This window comes from Balaenoptera acutorostrata, chromosome 2 (assembly GCF_949987535.1).
Source record: "Balaenoptera acutorostrata chromosome 2, mBalAcu1.1, whole genome shotgun sequence".
NCBI classification, from domain to species: domain Eukaryota; kingdom Metazoa; phylum Chordata; class Mammalia; order Artiodactyla; family Balaenopteridae; genus Balaenoptera; species Balaenoptera acutorostrata.
Window position 1 is genome coordinate 138,921,116 of NC_080065.1, and position 25,604 is coordinate 138,946,719.

Below are 25,604 nucleotides of genomic sequence, written 5' to 3' on the forward strand. Positions count from 1 at the left end.
CCGAGAGGGGGGAGCGGTCTGCACTGGGCCCTCGCCGCGTCCGGGAGGAGCAGAAAGAGCAGCGAGAAGGCCGCGGCTCGCGGCGTATGGCTCTCGGCAGTCGACCCCGAGGAGGCGGGGTGGGACGCGCGGCTCGGCAGGACTAGGGGGTGGCGGTGTTGGCGGCGACCCCCCCCCCCCCCGCGGTGGCGGCGCGGTGGCGGAGTCCGGCTCCCCAGCTGGCGAGCGGCGGAAGTGCCGCGGAGTTGGAGCGGGGCCGGCGCCGCGGTCGCTTCTCTTTGCTGAGGTACTGCCGCCGCCGGGCGGACGGGCGGACGCGCGGAGCTGGGGGCGGCGCGGCGGGGCCGGCGGGGCGCGGCGGGGCTGACCGGCCCCGATGAGGCGGAAGGAGAAGCGGCTTCTGCAGGCGGTGGCGCTGGTGCTGGCGGCCCTGGTCCTTCTGCCCAACGTGGGGCTCTGGGCGCTGTACCGCGAGCGGCAGCCCGACGGCACACCCGGGGGATCCGGAGCAGCGGTGGCCCCGGCGGCCGGACAGGTGAGTCCCCCAGTTGCCATGGAGTTGGAAACACGCTCTTCCTGAATTCACTTCTGGCCTTCGGTTCCTTCCTTCATCGGCCCCTGTCTGCCTCCTCAGAGTTAGCTCCAGAGACTCCTCGGTTCTTCCCATTGTTTTAGATGGGAAAATTGAGGCTCAGGGAAGGATAGGATTTGTCCTACGCTATTCCGAAACCGAACCAACTGATGCCCAGTGTGATGGTCTGTTTCTTCCCGTAGGTTACCATCCTCTTTTCTGTCCCTGTCTGGTGTCCCCTCACCTCTTCCAGCATCCCTCTCTTTTGGAGGATCCTGCAGCCCTGTATCCCAGGATGACTCCTTCTTCTAGAGATGCTGGTCCTTCTATTTGGTGTCCAGATCTTTTCTGCTTTTCCCCCCATCTGCTGATCGCGATGTTTCCTACTCAGGTCAGCTCCTTTTCTTGTTTACCCATCTGCCCAAAGAGATACCTGGGCCTTCGTCCTCTCCACCCTCCTTCTTTCCCAGCCGTCTTTCTTTCCCAGATCCTGTGGATTCCTCGGAGGATGCAAGGATCACGCTCTCCTTGGAGCTTCAGGCCCTGGGGAACGGTGGTGGAGCTCCTGGTCTTTGAGGGGCCTGCTGCCTTTGACTTTCTGGGAGTCCAGAAGTGGGGGCTGTGGTGGGAGAACCCTCAAATTCCCCAGAGGCTACTTGTGCCCAGTGCTCTGAGGATGGAACATCAGATGCTTCCCCTGTCCCTTCTCAGAGTACCCATGACCCCTTCTGAACTTGTCCAGGCTGATTAGGTGTTGTGTTTCTTGCAGCCAAGACTGAAATCTTAATTATTTTTGCCTCCTCTGAACTCACCTATGTACATTTGTGTGTGTGTGTGTGTGTGTGTGTGAGAGAGAGAGAGAGAGAGAGAGAGAGAGAGAGAGAAGAGTACATGTAGACTGATAGCAAAAGCTCTGTCACATCACTTCTACTGTCCTAGCTCCTAGCTCAGTAGGTGCCAGTGAGGCTATATATGCATGAACTGTTTCACACAGTGGGACATTTCAGGTTCTCTTGTGGCATTTGCTTGGTCCCGTGGGAAGTGGATAAGTTGTGCATCAGGGTTGAACTTGACTGATGGTCGGCCGGATAAGGGAAGAGGCTGACTTTGGATGGATTTCCTTTCTCTTCCCAGGATCAGCTGTCTTGAGTACAGAGGGCTCTTTGCGACAGGGCTGACCAGTTTGAGGGCAGCCTGTCATTCTGGTAATTGTTGCAAACCATCCTGGAGGACCTGGTTAATCCTTTTGGTAGATCTACTGTTTGGAAAGTAAGGCCCCAACTCCTTTCCTAAACCCCTGGTTCAAACCCTGGCAGCTGACTTCGACGCCTCTCTTAAATTCTGTATCTATATGGGTTTTTCCTTCATGAAATCTGTTCCCACCCTGTACTAGCATCAGGGTCAGGAGTTCAGGGTTCTGTCCTCAGTTTTACTGTTAACTTGCTGTGTGTGTCCTTGACCACCTCCCATCTCCCTCTCTGAGCCTCCCTTTCTCCATCTGTAAAATGTGGTTACTGGTCCAGCTCCAGCTTTCTGTGATACTGTCAGTGAACAAATGTGGAGGACAATGGCCACTTCTTTTTCCTTTCCTGAGGCAGGAGCCCCTTGTAGCATCCCTAGCTGTGAGGACTCCGTACTGGACACAGCCCCAGATCAAGGGGGCATTGTCCTGCCCAAGTGCAGACTCTCCTTTGGAATAGCTGTAGCCAGTTCTGAAAGAGCTCCTGACATTCTGCCTCTGCCTGGAGAAAGCCCTCGTATTTCATTTGCTGTGGATGCCAGAGAAATCCTGATTTTCATTTTCTATAGATCCAGATGTGTAGAGAGAAGGTCAAGGTTAACTGCCAGTTTGGCCTGAGCTTTCAAAGTAAATTAGTCACTTGCACAAGAGGGGATTGACGGAGTAAGGCAGCCTTTTGGGCAGAGAGAGAGGGGAGCAACAGCTGGGCGCTGCTCGGAGCCCTTAACTGAAATGGACAGAGAGGCTCATCTGGGAAGGTCTAGTTCTTGTTCATTTCTTTTTCTCTGGAATATCATGAAGGGGAAGAGGAGAAAGAAGTGGTAAAGGGGTTTGGTGGTGGTGGTAGGGGGTGCCAACTGATGCTCCTTGCTTTAAAGAAAATATCTTAGCCTCCTGGGAGCAGTAGAATGGAGCTGTTTCCCCAACGATCAGCTCTTCTAGGTGCCATAGGATTCAGCATTCATCTGCTGCCTTTCAGGAACACCCTGCCAATTTTCCACACAGCCCCTTTTTTGTTTCACTCTCCTGCAGATGCACAGCACTAGGCTTGGCCTCGAGTCCTTTTGAATGTCAGCTGGCCTCAAGGGAGGAGGCTGACTTCTCAGAGTGCTGGTGTTCCATCCCTCATCCCAGAGCGCTGGAACGTGCACGTACCACATCAGGCTGCTATCTGGGGAATCTGGCATCTCAAGCACACAGAGCTTCTTTCGACAGGGCTGACCAGTTCTGAGCTCAGCTTGTCACTCCTGTAATTGTTGAGAATTACCCCAGAGCACCTCATTGATCTTTTGAGTAGAAATAACTGCAGAGGCTCTGGAGGGAAGTCGGACAACAGGATTTTATCCAAATGAAAACTATATTCCTTGTGGATTTGAGAGAAGTTTCCTTGATGGTAACATACTCACTGTTTTAGTCCTTTAACTCCTTGATTTCTCCACTGGATTAAAGAATACAGGATTTTAAATTCAGAGGGTTTATCATCTGCTAGAACATAAGTCTGTGTAATTTATGCTAGCTTATGCTTAGTGTACTACTGGAGCTGGGTAGGGCAGCTGATTTGTAAAGGACACATAAAGCTTCAAGGATTTGAGCATTCATCTGGTCGGACAGCTGGCTTCTTGGAAAGTTGCAAAACCAAGCAAGAAAAGCCAGTCTTGAAGCCATCTTCATTTTAATTTCGGGGGTGCCTCTCATTTCTAGTCCCAATCTGTTTAACAGCTTGGTTTAATTCTCTGGTCTGTTTCATATTCCAGGCTTGGGAACTGGCTATTAAGAACCCGTGTTAAGAAATGTGATGCAGTCCCTCCCTATTTCTGAGCCATAATCTCTTGTGAAAATGACTTCATTGGATAATAGCAAGCATGCAATAGAAATTGGTGGGATAATGGAATACCAACGACTTTAATTTTCAAATATCAAGAGTTTTTCTCATTGTGTCAGAGCTGAACTTTGTTCTTAGAACATCCAGAAATCAGTACTTCCCTCCCCCCGCCCCGTTTTTTTATTCTTCCTGGTGGCAGAGCCTTACCCATCAGGAAGTTAAGTACCACAGAAATGTAGCCATGGAATGATTTGTTTAATTTTCTGCAGAGGGGTTGGGATCCTTTAGATTGCTAATCACTTCTTTGTCTGCTTGCCCAACTGAAATCTGATGCCACTGGGGAAGGGTTGTTGATTTACCTGAGCAAATCTGACTTCCTACATTCTTTTTTCATCCTAGGCTTGCAGTTTCCTAGGGAGCCCAACTGAGAAAGGTCTGGGAACAGAGGCCTGGGTTTTAGTTTACTCTCTTGCCCTGAACTCACTGTGTGACCTCAGGAAAGTGGTTTAACCCCTCTGGGCCTTAGATTCTCCACCTGTGAAGTGAGGGCTTAGATTCAGAAGGAGAAAGGTAAATGTGTGTCAGAAGAGTGCTTCCCCTCCCCTGGCCAGGGCAGACATTGCTAATCAATCACTTTCCCTCGAAGCCCAAACTTGGCCTCCGACTGTTTCTCAACACTGCTACTCAAGTGGAGTTAATGGCATGTTGAATCTTATTTGCACTGTAGGGGATAGATACTTTGTTAGGACTTTCCCAACTCCAGCATCCTGGGGTTCTGTGAGTTTGGAAGCTTGTGTTGGAAAGGCCTGGATAGCAGAAGTGTGTTTAAACAGGCCGCCATATCTACCTTGTGATGAGACCACTACTTAGGGGTATGTTTATACTCTAATGCCTTCTCTCAGGCTGTGTTCAGCCTTTCATCTGTTGGCTCCAGTGACATGATAACAAAGAATGGAATCAGGAATGTAAAAGCAAAGGCCCATTTAAAGGATAACCATCTTGCTTGCTAATTGTACCTTGTCCGCAGTCAGCTCTTACACAGAGATGGCATCAGGATCTCATCACTAAAAGACACCCTGAGGCAAACTTGGCAGCCAGAAATGTGTCCCGTGGCAGCTAAATGCTCACAAGGTGTTTGCAGTGGGCTCTGTATCATGCGTATATCTGACTGTATGTCATGTATGTGTCAGAGCCAGCAAGGGAAGAGCTGATGCCCCCTTGCCCCCGATGCCCCCAGGAAGACTTAAATAATTTGAGTCCTGCTTCTCAGAGAACCATTGTCCTCATGCCCAGGAAAGGAGGTAGGCTATACATGCCTGAGTTCCTGTGGCTAAGGAGTGCATCGTGGCCTCTCGTCCCGGAAATGTCTTGGCGTAGAAACCACATCCTCCTCTAGCACATAGCTTAAGCCTTCGCACTTGGAAGACAGTCAGAACATGTTTGCTATAGGTTCTATGCATGTCAGAGCAGGAAAGGTGCTACAGAAGTTATCTAGTCCAAGCCCCTCATGTAGTAGATACGAAAACTGAGGCCCAGGAGAGGGGAAAGCAGTTCTCAGAGGGAGGGAGGCAGACCAGAGCCCACTTCTTCTCCAAGTTCTTGCTCTGTCTCACCATGCATGTTTTTTCCCTTCACATCCTAATATTTGATCCTTCTCTACGATTATATCCCTCATGAGCCAAGATTATCACTCCCAGTTTTGGAGGCCAGTACGTATCGAGACCGATTATCTGCTGGAACTTACCGGGCTTTTTTGCAGATCTATTTTTGTAAATTTTCTTTCCAAATTTTTACAGTTTTAAAGCAAGTGAAATGTATTAAATTTTAAGGTGGCAATGGGATCCAGCAGGGCAATAGAGGAATTAAAAGGATGCATAGCATGTGGCACTGTTACTGCTCCCCGTGGCAGACAGAGCCAATCTGAGTCTAAGAGCCACCTCAGATTCTCTCAGTTGCAGTTAACAGAAGGAATTAAGCCACGTAGGCTGAACTGAGTAAGGGAATATATTAACTCCTGTAACTGCAGTGGACTTCAGGTGTGGTATGTTCTGGAGGTTCACATCGTAGACTGAGCCCCCAAGGTAGCAAGAAATGGTTGAGGCTCTTTCTCACCTTGTATCCACACCCAGATCCTACAGGAGAGAGTCTGCTTCTTCTGGTAGCTTCTTTATAAGAGAGTGGAAACTTGTTTCCTATCAACTCTAGCGAGACTCCTTAGGTGTTATTGGCCCAATTTGGATCTAACCATTGACACTTGTCAGGAGGATGAGCTATGCTGATTGACCTAACCCACCCTGCAGCTAGGGGAGGGGTCAGGCCACCCAAATCATAGGAAGAGCAGGTTCCAGGAGAAAAATCTGGATGCTCTCATGGGGAGGAGGGGAAATGAAATCTAGGGATGAAGCCAACAAATGTCCACTCCAGAATCCTGCTGACACAGTGTCCCGGGCAGTCACTGCTGGGCATCAGACCTGGGCCTTGAGATAAAATCTCTTTGCCATCTTGGACTCAGTTTTAGTTACTGAACCTGCAGCCTGGAGGTCTGTATCCTCATCCCAGCTCTGCCACCCCTGGCTGAGATGATTCACTCTGTGGGCCTCAGTGTCCCCGTGGGGAAAGCCCGGGCGCAAATGCTTCCAGCACAGGGTAAGTGGAGGGTTAAGATAAGAAGCAGTTAAAAGCTGCTTTTATTTAATCTTATGAGTTCTGCTGCCGCCTTCCTTTCCCCTCACAGGTGTCCTGAGAGCTGTCCCTCTCCCCCACTCCTCCACCCCCCATTAAAAGGCAGTTCGTTGAAAATTTGTCTCAAGCTGAAAAAGAACTTCTGTCTCTTCAGCTTCGAGGTTTTTTCTGCCTGGCCCTTCTTAGCTGGAGGAGGCGGAGTGTTCATACTTTGGAAGCTAGAGGAAGCTAAACAATTCTGCTTGCTGTGGTGGGTGGGTGTGTATTTATGAGTGTGTAGCTTTCTCTCCATGTGTCTCTCTCCTCTTATCTTTGGATGGTTCCTGTTTGCTGCCCTCTGCTGAGTATAGATAGGAGAGGGAAGGGGAAAAGCAGGCCCATTTCTTCCTTCTCTTTGGTTTTGAGAGAATTCTGAGCTTCAGATGCTGAATGGTCTTCAGATTTCCTAGATGATAAAAGCCACAGTATGAAATGACACTAACAAGAAAGATGATGATGTAGATGATAAGATGGTAATGTCAATAATAATTAATAGCAGCTACCATTTATTTAGCACTTATTCTGCTAGGCATTGGACTCATAAGCCCTTTACCTGTATGTCTTGTTAAATACTCACAATTATAGACAGGTGGGAGCCAGTGAGGGAGTGGAGGCTCACAGAGGTACAGGTATTTGCCCAAGGATGGCCCAAGGATGCACAGCGTGTGGTTGTGGAGCTGGTATTTGAGCCTGTGAGTCTCTGACCCAGCGCTGAGGCGGGAGAAAGACCCTGCTTTCCACACCGCCCCTCCACCCCTCCTGCGAGGCTGCCATGGGAGCCCAGATGTCTGCACAGAGGGTAGTGACCATTGCTCTAAGACTGAACTTCCTCGGTGAGCCCACAAGGTCATTTGGTGACCTTGACGAGGAACCTTCACCCCACCCCTGCCGAAGCCCCATTGGCATAGCGACTCCCCAGTCTCACTAGATTGAGACACTGTGGAGCAACGTGTAGGACTTTGGCTTTGGAGCTACACTGCCTGGTTCAGATCTCTGGCCTTGGGCAAGTCACTTGACCTCTGTGCCTGGAATTCTTGGCCTGTAAAATGGGCATAATGTTAACTCTGTGGGGGTGGGCATTCTAAGGGTTGGGTGAGTCACTGTGGGTGAGACCCTGAGCACCAGGCCTGGTACAGAAAGCGCTCAGTGAGTGTGGTAGTGCTGCTGCTTGTGGACAGTGCCTGGCTTAGAGTAGGGGTCCATTCTTCTTGGCCTCCCTGTGGCGGAGGTAGGGAGGGATGCTTATATTGTCTTTGTCTGGAAGGTGGAGGATAGGTGGTTGGCCTCATGGCACAGGCTGCTCTTTGTACCCCACTCCCTGACTCTTTGGAATCTGAATCCATCATTGGGGGTGCCCACCTACTTCCTCCCCGAGGAGAAAACACAAATCCTCTGCATCCTTCTAGGCAATATTCTTCGCTGCTTCCAGGAAGTATTCTTTGGTCACTCTAGCCCCCAGGGGTCTCTCACCCTGCTTTAGTTCCCCTGAGCCCCCGGCTTTCTCTGCCCATTTAGACCAGAGGCCTTTCCAGGAAGGCATGGTCCTGCCTTTCTTTCTGCTTCTCCCTCCCTGCCCCTGTCTGTGTGTTCTGTGAGCCTCTGGACCTCCACACATGCTGCTCCCTTGCCTCTGACACCCTTCTTCCCTGCCATCTTGCCCCTAAACCTGACTCACCCCTGCTGGGGCAGCCTGGGGCAGCCGTCTCTCCTCAGGGGTCCAGAGCCCCTTATGAAAACATGCAGTGTAGTCATCGTTTTTGATCTGTCCAGCCTGTCTGCTCCTGAAGGAACCTCCATCCCAGTCACCCTCTCTTGACTGCCCAAAGTATTTGCTGAGGGACCGAAGGAGCAGGTGAGTGAGTGAATGATGTGTGGGTGCTCGGTGACTGCTGGCCGAGTGCAGGAAGCCTGACCTCGGGGAATGGTTCTTCTGGAACTGCGGGGCGCTTCGGCGTCCCTGAGGAGCCTGGTAACGGTGGAGGCTCCAGGACCCGTGCCCAAGGAGCCTGCTTGGGCCAGACTGGGGTGGGCCAAGGAGCCATGTATTCAGCAGATCCTGCTGAGAATCCAGCAGGGAAATCTCTCCTATCCGCCCATGTCCCCAGCTTGTCAGCACCCCCAGGAGGCAGACCTCGCCTTCCTCTCCAGGTGCTTAACTCCTTTCCCCCCAGGAGCGCTTCGAACGTCTATTCCTGGGGAGTGTGTTTAGCTGCAGCTTCCGCAGGTTGCCAGCCAGCTCTCCCCGGGGGACTCTGGTGCCTGTTAATAATGGTGCCATGTCAGATGCAGACAGCTCAGAGTCTGCGATTGGCATCTGGGATGGGCCGTGCATTTTGCAGATCCCTCTGCAGTGGGCCACAGGGACTCTCTGGGGCCCTAAAGCTTTGCTTTCCGCTGGTGCCTGTGATCTGTTGCCTTTCGCAGTTGGGTCCTCTGCCTTCCTGCTGTGGGGGCAAAGGTGAGGTGCCCACAGAGGGGGTGGGTATTGAACTCAGGGCCTTCCCAGGAAGGGGTCACATTATGGAGACCCTAGGGGCCTCTCCCTTGAGTTGGAGAGAGTGTGTGATTGGGAACTGGACCCCTGATTCCCAGGCCCAGCTCTGCCTTCTCCTAAAATGAGCACAGTCAGCATTCCTTCGTCGTGTCGTGGTGATTAAATGACATTAAAGGTAAGAAAATGAGCAGAGAGGTTCCATGACGTATCCGGGGCCACACAGCTGGGAAGTGATGGAAACAGGGTTCCAGCCCAGGTGTCTCCCTCGAGCAGAGCAGAGCTCACAGCCCGAGGCTCCCTCCTGCTGCCTTGCCATCCTCTGACCTCGGGTGAGTCCACCCTCTTCCCCAGACGGACGTGGGAGGTTATCGCTGAGAGCCCCACGAGCCTGGTTCTTGGATCCATTGTGTTGGCTCTGGAATGCTCTTCTGCGAGCCGAATGCCTCAGTGCAGTATTGCAGCAGGTCCCACGGGCCGCCTGGGAGCCTCACTCCTGGGCAGCTTCCCAGTTAACCGGGGTTGTATGTTTGGGCTGGTCTCGCCCCGTTACAAATGTCAGCCTCCTGGAAGAGGGAGAGGCCAGGGCTGCTGAGCCGAGCGGGCTGGCCGGGCTTTGGAGGAAGGGGGTTTCATAAAGGGAAACAGGTTGGAAACATCTTGGCGGGGGAGTGTGTGAAAATTACTTCCCACTGCTAAAGCACATTGTATGTGCTCAACTGAAAACTGTTATTTCTGCATGCCTCCTCCTGAGCATTGATCAGTCAGCTGCTGACAGTTAAAACGCATACCTGTGTGCGCGCGTCTGTGAAATAACCAGTTTCTAAATTCAGCACCTAACTTTACTGAAAAATTAGTGACTGTTTTTGGGGCACCAGGGACTATAGTTTGAATTCCTGGTTATTTTATTGGTAATAAACCTTAATGGCTGTCTCCTTCAGATAACTTCTTTTATTACTTTATTTGACGTTTGTATTACTTTTAAAAAAAAAACAACCTTATATGGTATTTTATTGGAGGTTGCAAACTGGTGGCCTGTGGGCCACATGTAGCCCAGAGACATGTTTTGTGTGGTTCATCCAATGCTGGCCCATAAATGGTTGGATGTCTTTATTTTTAAATATTTATTTATTTATTTATTTATGGCTGTGTTGGGTCTTCGTTTCTGTGCGAGGGCTTTCTCCAGTTGTGGCAAGTGGGGGCCACTCTTCATCGCGGTGCGTGGGCCTCTCATTATCGCGGCCTCTCTTGTTGTGGGGCACAGGCTCCAGACGCGCAGGCTCAGTAACTGTGGCTCACGGGCCTAGCCGCTCCGCGGCATGTGGGATCTTCCCAGACCAGGGCTCGAACCCGTGTCCCCTGCATTGGCAGGCAGACTCTCAACCACTGCGCCACCAGGGAAGCCCCGGATGTCTTTATTTTTAAATGTTAGTAAGTTGTTGTCAGTACCTAAACATTGGAATATTTCACATTTTTAAAAATTATCTTTTCTGGCTTTTGGGGGAAAATGGAAAGGTCTAGCAGCTGGGCCCGGGTTACAGCATCACAAAAAGTGGCTGGATCTGGGTAGCAGCTGCCCCGTCTAGACAGGCTCCGGCTCTTGAGTCGGCCATGGCCCCTGCCACACTTTGTGATCTCAAACCTGGGTTCCTCACCCTTTCCTGTAACTGTGCTGGCCTCTGGGGACATTGGAGTTTGGGAGCCCTGCTTTATAACCTGTGTCCAGTTTGTCACTTGACAGATGAGCCAGCTGAGGTTCAAAGAGCATAAGTGACAGGACAAGTGACAGAGCCAGTGAGCTGAGGCTGGTCCTCTGACTGTAAGCCTAATGCACTTTCCAGGGGGAAAAAGTGGTTACTTGGAAATGTAACATATAAGCCTTAGGCTCTTGAACAGACTCAAAGTAAGTTTATATCTGGATGATTCCCGCTCTATGTGAGACTAGGAACCACTTGCCTTGCCTCTCTGTGTCTCTAGGGGTTCTGAATCTGAGGTCCACCCTGTCTAATATAGTTGGTTCCCGCTGTGTCAGGGGCGTGTAGGTTCATTAGCAACGACGTGAGCACAGAGTCCACTTTGTTTTCTGCCTGTGCTTCTTGGCGTGTCGCGGAGCCCCAGTATGTACACTCCTGTTACAGGGGGAGTGTTAGGAGTCTGTGAAATGAGAGGGAAGATGGCTTTCCCAGCAGAAACGGCACATGCCTTTTGGGGGTGGGGGCGGCCCTCAAAGGCATCCGGAGGGCATTTCTGGGAGAGAGCCTGTGTGAAGGCAGTTCAGCTGAATGTAGCCACCCAGGTCTCTGAGGACAGGGCCCTTTGCCAGGGCAGGAGTGGCTGCAGCTCCATCCCCCTCCCTACCGGAACCTTTCCTTAGAGGCTCCAGGTGGCTGATGGTGCGGCAGTGGGGTGTGGGAGGACAGGGCACAGTTGGCGTGGTGGCCAGTCCTGGGCTGAGAGTTCCGTCTCTCTTTCCGCCCTGGCACCACAGAGGTACCAATAACCCGCATTAATCATTGCACTCTTGCTGCCTGCCGTGCCTGGGTCGCATCTCATTTCTCCACTGTTATAAGTGCTCTTACTATGGTCATTTTGCAGATGGGAAAACGGGGGCTCAGGAAGTGTTAAGTAACCTCTCGGGCCTGCAGAACAAACAAGTGGTGAGACTCAGACTCAGATTCATATTTCTGACTCTCAAACTTTGCTTAACTGCCTCTTAACTACCACGTTTTATTGATGCCCGTGACAAGTCATTTGACCTCTCTTGGCCTCCATTGCCTCATCTGTAAAGTGGGGATAATACCTTCCTGGCATGTGAGCAGAGTACAAGTAAAAAGGCCTCGTCAGCTTTGAGACCTGAAAGTCTTCCTGCGCCCCTCACTTTGGGCAGTTGCCAGATCTTGCCATCTGGTGAGTTCACTTTCCCGCTGGGGAGGGCGGTAGGGTCTCCCTGCAGAGTCATCCCTGTGTGTCTGGGGTGTGCCTCTCCGGGCCTCCCTCCCCAGCCTGGATCCTGGCTGGGCCGCTGCTCTTCCCCTCCCCTGGCAGCGGGAGAGGCAGCCAAGAGCCCTGCCAAGGAACAATGGGGCACATTAAGAAGGCTGCCAGGTGCCAAGCCAGAGGTATTAAAGGGACATTTGATTAGTTTTAACTAATTGTCAGGGTTTTGCTCTCTCTTTTTTTCCTCTGTAGCAGTTAAGGGGACAAAAAGCCCTGGTGTGGATTTCCTCCCTCCGTGGTTTGTGTGGGCTCTCTTTGGCTTTGGGTGTGAGTTCGCCTCTTTCACCCCTTCTGATTCTCAGCACTCTCTTTTCTCTGTGTGTGTGTATCTCTCCCTCCACCCCCACTCCCTCCCTACGTGTCTCCTCTCTGCTGTGTGTGTCTCTCTGAGCAAATATGATGAGATATGAGACTGAAGAAGCCATCCGCCTACCGCTGTGGAATCCACAATTCCGGGGGACTGTCTTTCATCTTGCCCTGTCTCCCCCAACTGCATCCCTGCCAAATGGTCAGCCATCGTTGGCTTGAACACCTCCAGTGATGGGGAACTCACTTCCTGTAGCTGAGCAGAGTCCTAGGTAATAATGCGGTGGCTCAGTGTGGCCTAAAGGATTTCTTGAGAGTCCACTACTCGTCTTTGCAGGCTCCTCTCAAGTCTTTCCCTTCCCAGAAAGTCTTCTTTGACCTTCCTGTGAGAACTAATCTCTGTCTCTCGGAAATGCTTATAGAATTTAATCTGTACAGCTTCAGTGGCACGAATGTTGTAGTGCTATGTTTTGCCATTTCTCTAGGCAGAGGGAAGTTAAATTGAAGGAGCTTTCCTAGCAGGACAGCTGAGAGGGCTTCCAGCTGGAGAGAACGGGTCCCAGAGAGCTGCCATTTGGGCCTAGGCTTCCTCCTCTCTCTAGAAATTCCACCCCCAAACGTGGCCAGTGTATTTTATGTATTCTTGTAGCCCAGAGAATATTTTAGGCTTTGCAGGCCATATGATCTCTGCTGCAGCTCCCCAGCCCTGTGATTGTAGTGTGGAAGCAGCGGAGACAATACATAAATGAATGGGCATGCCCTGTGCCAGTAAAACTTTATTTGCAGAATCAGGCAGCAGACTGGTTGGCAGGCCCTGGTTTGCTGACCCCCTGTTCTGGTGTTTTCTTGGTGGAGGAAATGCCTTCAGTTGCTGTATGACCTTGGGCGGGTCTTTCTCCAAGGACCACATCTCCCATGGATGAATGGACTGCTGTGGGTTGAATCATGTCCCCCTCCGAAAAGATACATTGAAGTTCTAACGCCAGGCCCTCAGAATGTGACCGTACTTGGTCATTGCCGATGTATTTGGTTAAGATGAGGACATGCTAGAGTAGCATGGTCTTGTGTGACTTAATCATGTGTGACTGACTGGTGTCTTTATAAGACGGGGGACACAGTGAAGGAAGACGGCCATGTGAAGTCTGAGGCAGAGGTGGGAGCTGTGCTGTGTAAACCGGGAGGCCTGGGGTGACCAGCAGCTGGAAGAGGCAAAGGCGCATCTTCCCCCAGAGGCTTTAGAGGGAGGCCTGGCCTTGCCAACACCTCACTTCTGAACTTGTAGCCTCCAGAACTGTGAGACAGTAAATTTCTTTTCTTAAGCCGCGTAGTTTGTGGTAATGTTTTCTGGCAGCCTTAGGAAGTTAACGCATGGACCATTTTCTCGTCAGATTGTTTTATGTGTGTGCATGAGTATGTTTGTGTGTTGTGTTTGGGTGGAGACGGACAAAACACTGCTGGCAAAGGCAGGGATAATTGTCTTAATCTCTTCCAGCTACTTCAGTTCCTTTTTAATTCATGGGAAAAATCCTCACTTCCTGTGGAGGATTAGCTTATTACCCTGCACATATGTATTCTTTAGCTAAAGCCATTCTCCTTGTTAAGAGATCAACCTCTTTCAAAATTTTTTTTTAACACTTAGCCATTAGCCTTGAATACCAATGAGTAAACACACGTTACATTCTGCCTTTTACCTAACTGCATTGTCTCTTTTTTTTTGAGTTCCCACTACAGTGGTTTCAACAATTTGTTTTTGTTCTGGGTCCCACCTCAGTTGATTTGGGGCGGGGGTCATTACTATGTGATAGGTACAGAAAACAGCCCCTGCCTTCAGAGAGCTCCTAGTCTACAGGGGACATAGTCAAGTTCACAGTGATGTGGTGCACAAGGCAGAGCAGCCTAAGTACTGAGTGGGGGGGGTCAGCCAGGTGATGCCAGGAGGAAGAGGTCAGGAAGGACTTCTGAAAGGCAGTGACTTCTAAGGTGGCCCTGAGGAAGGTTAGGAATTTAGCAAAGCACCCATACTAGGATCGGGGTCTCTCAGGTGGCAGAGTCACTGCACCTTTGGATGCCCGTTAGAGAGTCACTGCAGGGAGTGAGGGCTGTGTCACCGGGGCTCTGATTGGGAGGCTGGGCTGGGCCTCAGGACACAGGGAAGCCGGGGATAGAGTTTGCACAGATGATGGCCTGATCCGAGGTGTGCCTCAGAAAGGTGGAAGTGGCAACGCAGGAGGCACCGGCGGCCGGGGCAGCAGGTTGGAGGCTATGGGAGTGGAGGGAGAATGAATCCATTCGTCCGTACCCTGCACCCTGCTGTGGACCAGACGCCGTGCCAGGTAGTGAGGCCACCAAGCTGCGTGACTCACAGCCCCTGAGCTTCAGACGCTCATGATGGTAACTCCTCTGCAGGCTGCTTTGGCCAGACACGGTCTTAAGCACCTTACATACATTATTGTTCTTAATCTTGATAGCAATCCAATGGCAAACACACTATAAATATCCCTATTTTATAGATGAGGGCACTCAGCACCAAGGAGATGAAATATTGCACCCCAGGTCACAGAGCTGGTCACTGATGGAGCTGTGGTTGGCCTGCAGGGTCCTGAGCTTTCACCACCACACCTGGCTCCTCGCGCCAGCCGAGTCACTCGGGATCCAGTGGGATCTCCCTCTGGTAGCCGCAGGTACGGGGTTATATGTGAGCACACGGGAGAGCCAGTTAGCCCAGATGGATGGAGGAGGGGTGGTGGGAGCAGGGAATGCTTCCAGAAGGAGGAACTCCTGACCTAAGTCTCTGAGGGCAGGGGCAGGGCTGGGGAGGGGTGGGGAGCATAGGGATTCCCAGCAGAGGGGAAGCACAGTCAAAAGCCCAGAGTGGGGAAAACCATGTGGCGTGCGCAGGGTCTCCTAGGTTCAGTGTTGCTGGCCCCTAAGGAGTAGAGCCAGGAGTGGGCCTGGGAGAGGCTGGGGTGTTGGTGGGGTCAGGTCCATGGGCTGGACTCCACATGGCGGTTCCCAGAGACGTGAAGGGTGTCGGGCAGAGAAATCATGTCATCAGACTTGCTCTCTGACGAGTCTGGAGATCTAGAGTTGAAAAAGACCTAAGAAGTCCTTTTGTCAACTGCTGTCAGATGTCTGCACGTGAGGCCAGGTGGGACAGAGGAGCTCCCAGGATAGCACTTGCGGGGCCTGAGTGCTCCAAGCGCGGGATGAGACCCAGAAGGCTCAACCTGTGGTTCAGCTGGCTTTGGGGCCTATAGTTCTATTTCATTCAACATGTCATTGATCCAGCAGATTTTGACTGAATCCTGAATGTGCCCAGGAGGGCTCTCTGCTAAGCACTTGACATTCCGGGAGGAAAGGACATGGTCTCTGCTCTTGTGCCCTTAAGGACCTGCTGGACCTCTAGGCACACAGTTCCAGGGCAGGGATGTGAGCAATTGGTGGAGTGGGCACGGGGCCCTGAAGGCACGGTAGAGGATGCACGGCAGCCTTTGAGCTGACCTCTGTGCTGCCCCCTCTCTCCTCGCTCCCTCCCCACCTCACCCTCAGGCTTATAAAGCCATAGGTTTGCCTGGGTTTGAATCCCAGTTCTGCTCTTTACTAGCTGTGAGACTTTGGGAAAGTTATTGGATCTGTTTCCGCTGTTAAAATTTTAATTTAAATCAGGATTAAATTAATTCACATACACAAAGCACTTGGAATAGTGCCTGGCATATAAAAAGTGGTACATAGATGCTGTTATTATGTCAGATCCAGAATCCCTTAGCCTAACCCCTCTGTATGAGGCGTATTTTAGGATTCACAATTATGTTAGTCAGGGTTCTATCAGGAGAGAGAAACCACCCAGTAATCTGGACATGGAGCTTTGAGTATAAAGAACTATTAACTGTGACAGGAGATTGGAGTAATGAAGGATTGGCTATTACGAAGTGAAGAGCGCTCTAAATATGTTCTAAAGAACGTGGGAATAGCAGATACAGGAGCAGCCACTAGCCCTCGGGCAGAGATAGAGCAGCAAGAAGCACAGGCAGCTGGATGCTGCTGGTCACTGAAGCTGGACGATGGAGAAGGTGTGCTTGCTACAGGAGCCTGGACCGGAGAAGTCATCCATGCTGCCTGCCTGGCAAATACACCAAAACCAGGATGAAAAACAAAACAAAAAAACCTTCCTTCTGCAGTGTCTCTCTAGCATCTGCTGATCACTGTTAATATCATGTTATCTGGCAAGGGAAAAATGTTTAAAGGGCCCAGATCCATTTTCGCACAGCTGTCAAAGAAGGTGGATTTGAAGTTGAGAGGCAATAAGTTGTCGAGTGGAATAAGAATCTTTCTGAATTAGGAAAGTTAATACAGTGTACACACTGCATTATGTAGTAGCCCCAGCAGGGTCTCTGGTTGCTCCCTATAATCATAACACATTTTTTTCCCTGTGGCAAAAATGTAAGAATATTCACACTAAGTGAATAAATAAAGACTGTAAGTAGCCTCATGTCTGTTCAGGTCAGGTTTTGTCATTAAACGAGTTCTAAAAAAACCTTTTGGATTCTGAAATCAAGGCTGAGGGATTGTTGACCCATATTATTTTCACTACCTTTCTCCAAGCAGCAGCCAGAGTGGTCTTTTGGAAATATGAATCATGCCACTGGCTCTCCTGGGGATCCATCAGTAGCTTCCTGTTGTTCTGAGATACAGACTAAACTCCACTCCAGACCCCTCCCCACATTGCCTCCCCCCTCCGCCCTCCATTCTACTGACCTTCAACAAGCCATGCATTCTCCTGCACAAAGTCTTTCTCATCGCGTGGGCGTTCTTCCAGTTACCCTACCACACACACACACCACATGCATGCGTGCAAATGGCTTGGTTAACGCTGCCCCACCCTTTAGATCTCAGCTCAGGTGTCCCAACCTCAGGGGAGCTTTCTGGTCCAACACCCCCAGCACCACATGCACACCCACCAACCCTCACCTCAGTTGAGGCTTTTTAACTTTAAAGCACATGTCTTAGTTTGTGATGACACAAACTTACTGTTAGTGTGATTATTTGATTAATATGTCTCCCTACTAAACTATTCTATAAGTACCATGAGGACAGTGGATGTGTCTGTTTTCCCCCTCATTATTTTATCCCCTGTGCTTTACCCAGTGCCTGGCATATGACATATTTGATCAGTGAGAAAATGAATGAACAATCTTGGATTGGATCCTGAAACAGAAAAAAAATTAGCATGAAGGACATTACATCAGATCAATTGGCAAAATTTGGATGTTGACTGTAGATTAGATAATAGTGTTGTATCAGTGTTAAATTTCCTGATTTTGATGTCCTTAGTCACAGGAAATACACACCAAAGAATTTAGGACTCAAGGATTATTATGTCTTCAACTTTCTCTCAAATGTTTCAGAAAAAATTATAGATACAGATAGATGGGGGAGAGGGGGAAAGAAAGATAACAGGAAGGTGGAAAATGGTGACAACAAAAATGGTTGAAAGATTCACTGTGCTTTTCTTGCATCTTCTCTGTAAGTTTGAAATTATTTCACAACAAAACATTTTTAAAAATTTGGTGAATACAATGGACAGATCATCCAAAATGAAAATAAATAAGGAAACACAAGCTTTAAATGATACATTAAACAAAATGGACTTAATTGATATTTATAGGACATTCCATCCAAAAACAGCAGATTACACTTTCTTCTCAAGTGCTCATGGAACATACTCCAGGATAGATCATATCTTGGGTCACAAATCAAGCCTTGGTAAATTTAAGAAAATTGAAATCATATCAAGTATCTTTTCCGACCACAACGCTGAGACTAGATATCAATTACAGGAAAAAATCTGTAAAAAATACAAACACATGGAGGCTAAACAATACACTACTAAATAACCAAGAGATCACTGAAGAAATCAAAGGGGAAGTCAAAAAATATCTAGAAACAAATGACAATGAAAACATGACAACCCAAAACCTATGGGATGCATCAAAAGCAGTTCTAAGAGGGAAGTTTATAGCAATACAATCCTACCTCAAGGAACAACATCTCAAATAAATAACCTAACCTTACACCTAAAGCAATTAGAGAGAGAAGAACAAAAAAACTTCAAAGTTAGCAGAAGGAAAGAAATCATAAAGATCAGATCAGAAATAGATGAAAAAGAAATGAAATGATAGCAAAGATCAATAAAACTAAAAGCTGGTTCTTTGAGAAGATAAACAAAATTGATAAACCGTTAGTCAGACTCATCAAGAAAAAAAGGGAGAAGACTCAAATCAACAGAATTAGAAATGAAAAAGGAGAAGTAACAACTGACACTGCAGAAATACAAAGGATCACGAGAGATTACTACAAGCAACTGTATGCCAATAAAATGGACAAGCTGGAAGAAATGGACAAATTCTTAGAAAAGCACAACCTTCCAAGACTGAGCCAGGAAGAAATAGAAAACATAAACAGACGAATCACAAGCACTGAAATTGAAAAAGTGATTAAAAATCTTCCAACAAACAAAAGCCCAGGACCAGATGGCTTCAGAGGTGAAGTCTGTCAAACATTTAGAGAAGAGCTAACACCTATCCTTCTCAAACTCTTCCAAAATACAGCAGAGGGAGGAACACTCCTAAACTCATTCTATGAGGCCACCATCACCCTGATACCAAAACCAAAGATGCCACAAAAAAAGAAAACTATAGACCAATATCACGGATGAACATAGATGCAAAAATCCTCAACAAAATACTAGCAAACAGAATCCAACAGCACATTAAAAGGATCATACATCATGATCAAGTGGGGTTTATCCCAGGAATGCAAGGATTCTTCAATATACACAAATCAATCAATGTGATAAACCATCTTAACAAATTGAAGGAGAAAAACCATATGATCATCTCAATAGATGCAGAGAAAACTTTTGACAAAATTCAATACCCATTTATGATAAAAACCCTCCAGAAAGTAGGCATAGAGGGAACTTACCTCAACGTAATAAAGGCCATATATGACAAACCCATAGCCAACAGTGTTCTCAGTGGTGAAAAACTGAAACCATTTCCAATAAGATCAGGAATGAGACAAGGTTGCCCACTCTCACCACTATTATTCAACATAGTTTTGGAAGTGTTAGCCACAGCAATCAGAGAAGAAAAAGAAATAAAAGGAATCCAAATCGGAAAAGAAGAAGTAAAGCTGTCACTGTTTGCAGATGACATGATACTATACATAGAGAATCCTAAAGCTGCCACCAGAAAACTACTCGAGCTAATCAATGAATTTGGTAAAGTAGCAGGATACAAAATTAATGCACAGAAATCTCTTGCATTCCTATACACTAATGATGAAAAATCTGAAAGAGAAATTAAAGAAACACTCCCATTTACCATTGCAACAAAAAGAATAAAATATCTAGGAATAAACCTACCTAAGGAGACAAAAGACTTGTATGCAGAAAACTATAAGACACTGATGAAAGAAATTAAAGATGATACAAACAGATGGAGAGATATACCATGTTCTTGGATTGGAAGAATCAACATTGTGAAAATGACTCTACTACCCAAAGCAATCTACAGATTCAGTGCAATCCCTATCAAACTACCAATGGCATTTTTCACAGAACTAGAACAAAAAACTTCACAATTTGTATGGAAACACAAAAGACCCCGAATAACCAAAGCAGTCTTGAGAAAGAAAAACGGAGCTGGAGGAATCAGGCTCCCTGACTTCAGACTATACTACAAAGCTACAGTAATCAAGACAGTATGGTACTGGCACAAAAACAAAAATATAGATCAATGGAACAGGATAGAAAGCCCAGAGATCAACCCACGCACATATGGTCACCTTATTTTTGATAAAGGAGGCAAGAATATACAATAGAGAAAAGACAGCCTCTTCAATAAGTGGTGGTGGGAAAACCGGACAGCTACATGTAAAAGAATGAAATTAGAACACTCCCTAACGCCATACATAAAAATAAACTCAAAATGGATTAAAGACCTAAATGTAAGGCCAGACACTTTAAAACTCTTAGAGGAAAACATGGGAAGAACACTCTTTGACATAAATCACAGCAAGATCCTTTTTGACCCACCTTCGAGAGTAAGGGAAATAAAAACAAAAATAAACAAATGGGATCTAATGAAACTTAAAAGCTTTTGCACAGCAAAGGAAACCATAAACAAGACCAAAAGACAACCCTCAGAATGGGAGAAAATATTTGCAAATGAAGCAACTGAGACAGGATTAATCTCCAAAATTTACAAGCAGCTCATGTAGCTCAATATCAAAAAAACAAACAACCCAATCCAAAAATGGGTAGAAGACCTAAATAGACATGTCTCCAAAGAAGATATACAGTTTGCCAACAAACACATGAAAGGATGCTCGACATCACTAATCATTAGAAAAATGCAAATCAAAACTACATTGAGGTATCACCTCACACCATTCAGAATGGGCATCATCAGAAAATCTACAAACAAAAAGTGCTGGAGAGGGTGTGGAGAAAAGGGAACCCTCTTGCACTGTTGGTGGGAATGTACATTGGTACAGCCACTATGTAGAACAATATGGAGGTTCCTTAAAAAACTAAAAATAGAACTACCATACGACCCAGCAATCCCACTACTGGGCATACACCCTGAGAAAACCATAATTCAAAAGAGTCATGTACCACAATGTTCATTGCAGCTCTATTTACAATAGCCAGGACAATGGAAGCAACCTAAGTGTCCATCCACAGATGAATGGATAAAGAAGATTTGGCACATATATACAATGGAATATTACTCAGCCATTAAAAGAAACGAAATTATTTGTGGTGAGGTGGATGGACCTAGAGTCTGTCATACAGAGTGAAGTAAGTCAGAAAGAGAAATACAAATATCGTATGCTAACACATATATATGGAATCTAAAAATATTGGTTCTGAAGAACCTAGGGGCAGGACAGAAATAAAGACGCAGACGTAGAGAATGGACCTGAGGACACGGGAGGGGGAAGGGTAAGCTGGGACGAAGTGAGAGAGTGGCATGGACATATATACACTACCAAATGTAAAATAGATAGCTAGTGGGAAGCAGCCGCATGGCCCAGGGAGATGAGCTCGGTGCTTTGTGACCACCTAGAGGGGTGGGATAGGAAGGGTGTGAGGGAGATGCAAGAGGGAGGAGATATGGGGATATATGTATATGTATAGCTGATTCATTTTGTTATACAGCTGAAACTAACACACCATTGTAAAGCAATTATACTCCAATAAAGATATTTAAAAAAAACTTGGTGAATAGAAATAAATGAAGAAAAGGGGAAAGGGGTGCTAGGAGGAGGACACGTGTCCTTATTGCAGGGCAGCTTGCTTCCCCCAGAGCAGGTGATCTGAGAGAGAGAGCAAGCAGGAAGCCACAAACTTCTATGACCTAGTCTCTGAACTCGCATGTTGTCACTGACACTTCATTCTGTTAGTTAGAAGCGAGTCACTAAGTTCAGCCTACGTGCAAAGAGAGAAGAATTAGACCCCACCTTTTGAAGGAAACCATCACACAGTTCCTGAAGGCCTTACTGTGTGCTTGGCACTGTAGGTGGTTGAAGGGATCCAAGGCATGAATCAACGTCTGTCCTCTAGAAGTTTACATCTGTTTAGGGAAGTAAGACGTGCTCTGAAACTGGTCATAAGAACCAAACTATCCACGGCAAACCAAGTCAGAATGGATAGCAAAGGAGAGCTCTTTGGAGCAGTGACACCTGGGCTGGGTCTTCACGGGTGAGCAGTAACTCCCTTGGTTTTTGACCATGATTGTTGGCACCATTGTACGTGATAATGAATACTGATGGTAGCATTTGGTGCTGTCCCCGTGGCAGGCACTGTGCCAAGCAGGACTGCTTATAGCACATCTCCATTTGTGAACAGCATTCCTTAGAATTGTGAAACGAGGCAGTCCTGATGCCAGGCGCTTCATTTATGTTACCTCGTTTATTGCTTTGAACTGCCTTATGGTGTCACTGTTATAACCCCCATTTTACAGATGGATATGGTTTAGAGAAATTAAGTAACTCACGCAAGATCACACAGCTGGTAAGCGGCAGGGGGTTAAGACCACAGGCCCTGTAGGTTTATTTATTTTTAATTTATTTTATTTACTTATTTTTGGCTTCGTTGGGTCTTCGTTGCTGCACGCAGCCTTTCTCTAGTTGTGGCGAGCCGGGGCTACTCTTCGTTGCGGTGTGCGGGCTTCTCATTGCAGTGGCTTCTCTTGTTGCGGAGCACTGGCTCTAGGCGCGGGCTTCAGTAGTTGTGGCATGTGGGCTCAGTCGTTGTAGCTCGCAGGCTCTAGAGCGCAGGCTCAGTAGTTGTGGCACACGAGCTTAGTTGATCTGCGGCATGTGGGATCTTCCTGGACCAGGGCTCAAACCCGTGTCCCCTGCATTGGCAGGCGGATTCTTAACCACTGCGCCACCAGGGAAGCCTGGCCCTGTAGGTTTAAATTCCAGCTCCCCTACTTTAAACTTTCAGAGCCTCAAGCAAGCGACTTTAACCTTTCTGTGTCTCAGTTACCTCATCTGTAAAATGCATATACAACTATTTAATGTTATCCGCGCAGGGCCTGGCATGGGGTAAGCATTAGCTACCACTGCTGTCATTATCAGCTCAGAGTCAAACACACAGCTACGCTGTCCTCAACTTCTTCCCATTAGTTTGTTATAAAGGGTTGAGATGAGAGACGCAAGTGGTGACTACAGCCACCCACTCTTCATGTGCAGAGATCACGAATTTGAATGGAAAAACAACTCGTCCAGGCTGAACATGCCACCAGGGCTTAAGTGACTGATTCTGCCATTTCCAGTTTCTGCTTTATTTCCGGGAGAGAGTGAATGCTTCAAGAGGGATATGTGCCCGTTCCCTCCTCTATGTAGGAGGAGGGCCAGGTAGTGGCCAGGCTGGGTTTTAGGAAGCTGAACTTGAGTTGGCAACTTTCTTTGGAAGTGCTTTCCCTGTTGGGAAGCAGTGAGCACCGTATTGGATATAGGTCAGCATATAAGTCTGTGCTATGTGTCCTTGAGCCAATTATTAAACTTTTCTGGGCCCCAAGGGCCTCTTTTACTAGAAGGGTTGGCAACCCCTCCTCTCCAGCGTTCTCCATCAGGAAGAAGATGGAGAGGGTGTTTTGAAACCCATAAAACTCAGGTGCTAGGCTTTGGGACTCTTCATTCTCTTCCAGCCGTTTGAGGACTTGTGGCTGCTTTAAGTGCTTGGAATCCAGAAAGGCTGTTTGATGGGAGTTACTCCCCATCCCCGCCCCCCAGCCACGCACACCCTCTTTGCTGAAACATTCTAGAGAAAAATCAGTTTCAATCTTAATTCTGAGGATCCAAGCAGCCTCCAAACAAAATCAAGAACCAGGTGGTTCTCTTTTTGAAAGTTCAAACCCAATACCCAACCTAGGGGACTTATCTTTTAGAGTTAATCTTTTTTCTTCTTTAATGAATTGGCATTTGTCTTCTGTGCCTGTTCGTTATGGAATTTATCCAAATGCTCCATTCACTGTGACTCAGAAGCAGTGTGCACTCACACCGCCACTCCCCGGCCCCCCGCCCCCGTGAGAATGGCAGAACCTACTTTGAAAAATAAGTCTTCCTCCTTTCATGTTCTCACTTTAGACTAAAACGCTTCCTTTTTTGTAAATTTTAAAAAGGGGACTAATTTTCTCTTTTTAAAATTCGGATATACATGGACCAGTTTTTAGAAAGATTATTGCACATGTCAATATATTCATTACCTGCCGAGGTTCTGAGTGAGTCTCCTCTGAATCATCTGGTGGCACAAAGTGATGGGAGGGGCGTCAGGCAGTTACCTGTACTGGAGGCTCCTTCTCAGTGTCTCGGCTCCATTTTCTCCCTGTTAAACTGTACCAACCATGAGATGAAAAGGGGAGAGGCTGAGGAAAGAGGAGGAGGAGGAGGAGAAATGTCGGCGAGGAGCCTGGGGCTGTCAGCGATTTCTGCTCTCCCGCTGTCTGACCGCAGAGCAATTACTTAAACTCAGAGCCCCGTCCCACCTCTAAAATGGGGATAATGACAGCATTCGCTGTGTCTCAGGACCGTGGCCATGATTACCTGAGAAAATACGTGTGGGAAAAATGCGTGGTAAATGCCATTATACTGTAGTTGGTTGAGTTAGGGTTGTGTACACGTATAACTCATGTGATTAAAAAAAAAATTTTTTAAGGGTTGCTTTTATTTTTAGAAACAGAGTTTGAGTTGGAAGGGAACCTTAGGAATCATTTAGTACGACGTCTCACCCAGAGAGGAGTCCTCTCTGCAGCAGCCTTCAAAGGTAGTCGTCTAGTCTTGGCTTGAATAGCTCCAGGGACGTGGAGGTCACCACCTCTCCCTTTTCTTCTTTCTCTTCATCATCCCAGCCCTTTCGTTCTTCTAGATACAGGATATACCAGTGATTTTTCTTTTCCCTAAAATAGACAGCAAAAGAATAATGTCATGGTTAAAAATGAATGAGCGTGCCGTGGCGTGCATTATGCAGATCTGCTGTCTGTACACACGGCTGCTGGAGGTATAGTCACCACTCTCCGGAGTATTTGAATTGCTTGTTTGAGGGGGGGGGGCGGATCTGGAATTCTTTTTACCAGAAGCCACTGAGTTATCAGGACTAAGGTTGTGGCCTTGCAGCAGAGGGAGGACCGGGTAGGGCCCTCTCTGCTCTGTGCTCTGAATTCCTTTCTCTTTTTCAGCTGGTGGTTTTTCTGGCTCTAGGTAGATACAGATTTATCTGAGAAGTCCAGTCTGTGGCAGTAATCGTTACCTTCTCTCCTTCCCCTCTTCACTTTCCCCTCTGAAATGGGAAAGCGGGGAGCACTTGGTGTAAAGCCCCTTTGCTTCAGGCCTGCTTCTGCCACTGAGGTTCTCATACTTTTCAGTTTAGGATGTAATGGTGAGGAGGCAAGGGCCAGAACTGGGAGGATCTCAGAAATCATCCCAGCCAGCACTTCACAAACTGTGGAAGTCCAAGTGGGTGCTTCGGATTCTGTAAACATTGTTTCAAATTGTGTTAATTCTTTTTAAAGCTGTAATAATAAGGAAAAAAAAATTAAAACCACTCATCTGTGGGTTTTTTTGTTTGTTTTTTGGCTGCATTGGGTCTTTGTTGCTTTGTGCGGGCTTTCTCTAGTTGTGGCGAGCGGGGGCTACTCTTTGTTGTGGTGCACAGGCTTCTCATTGCGGTGGCTTCTCTTGTTGCGGAGCACAGGCTCTAGGCACGTGGGCTTCAGCCGTTGTGGCACGTGGGCTCAGTAGTTGTGGCTCATGGGCTCTAGAGCGCAGGCTCAGTAGTTGTGGAGCACGGGCTTAGTTGCTCCACGGCATGTGGGATCTTCCCGGACCAGGGCTCAAACCCGTGTCCCCTGCATTGGCAGGCAGATTCTTAACCACTGCGCCA

At 47.9% G+C, this 25,604-nt stretch overlaps 1 protein-coding gene across 4 annotated transcripts in view; it reads left to right on the top strand.

Moving 5' to 3' along the window:
* The first annotated feature begins 234 nt into the window (after positions 1-234).
* Positions 235-25,604, top strand: part of GALNT10 (polypeptide N-acetylgalactosaminyltransferase 10) — a 226,443-nt gene continuing 201,073 nt past the window's right edge. For 2 of the 4 annotated variants that reach the window (XM_057541243.1, XM_057541244.1), the window contains exon 1: positions 286-535. Coding sequence is in view for 2 of the 4 variants with exons in the window: in XM_057541240.1 (XP_057397223.1) it covers positions 377-535 (159 nt within the window). In the remaining 2 variants the exon portion in view is untranslated. Of the gene's footprint in view, positions 536-25,604 lie in introns of all 4 variants that reach the window. The other 2 variants (XM_057541240.1, XM_057541241.1) reach the window with 2 other exon arrangements.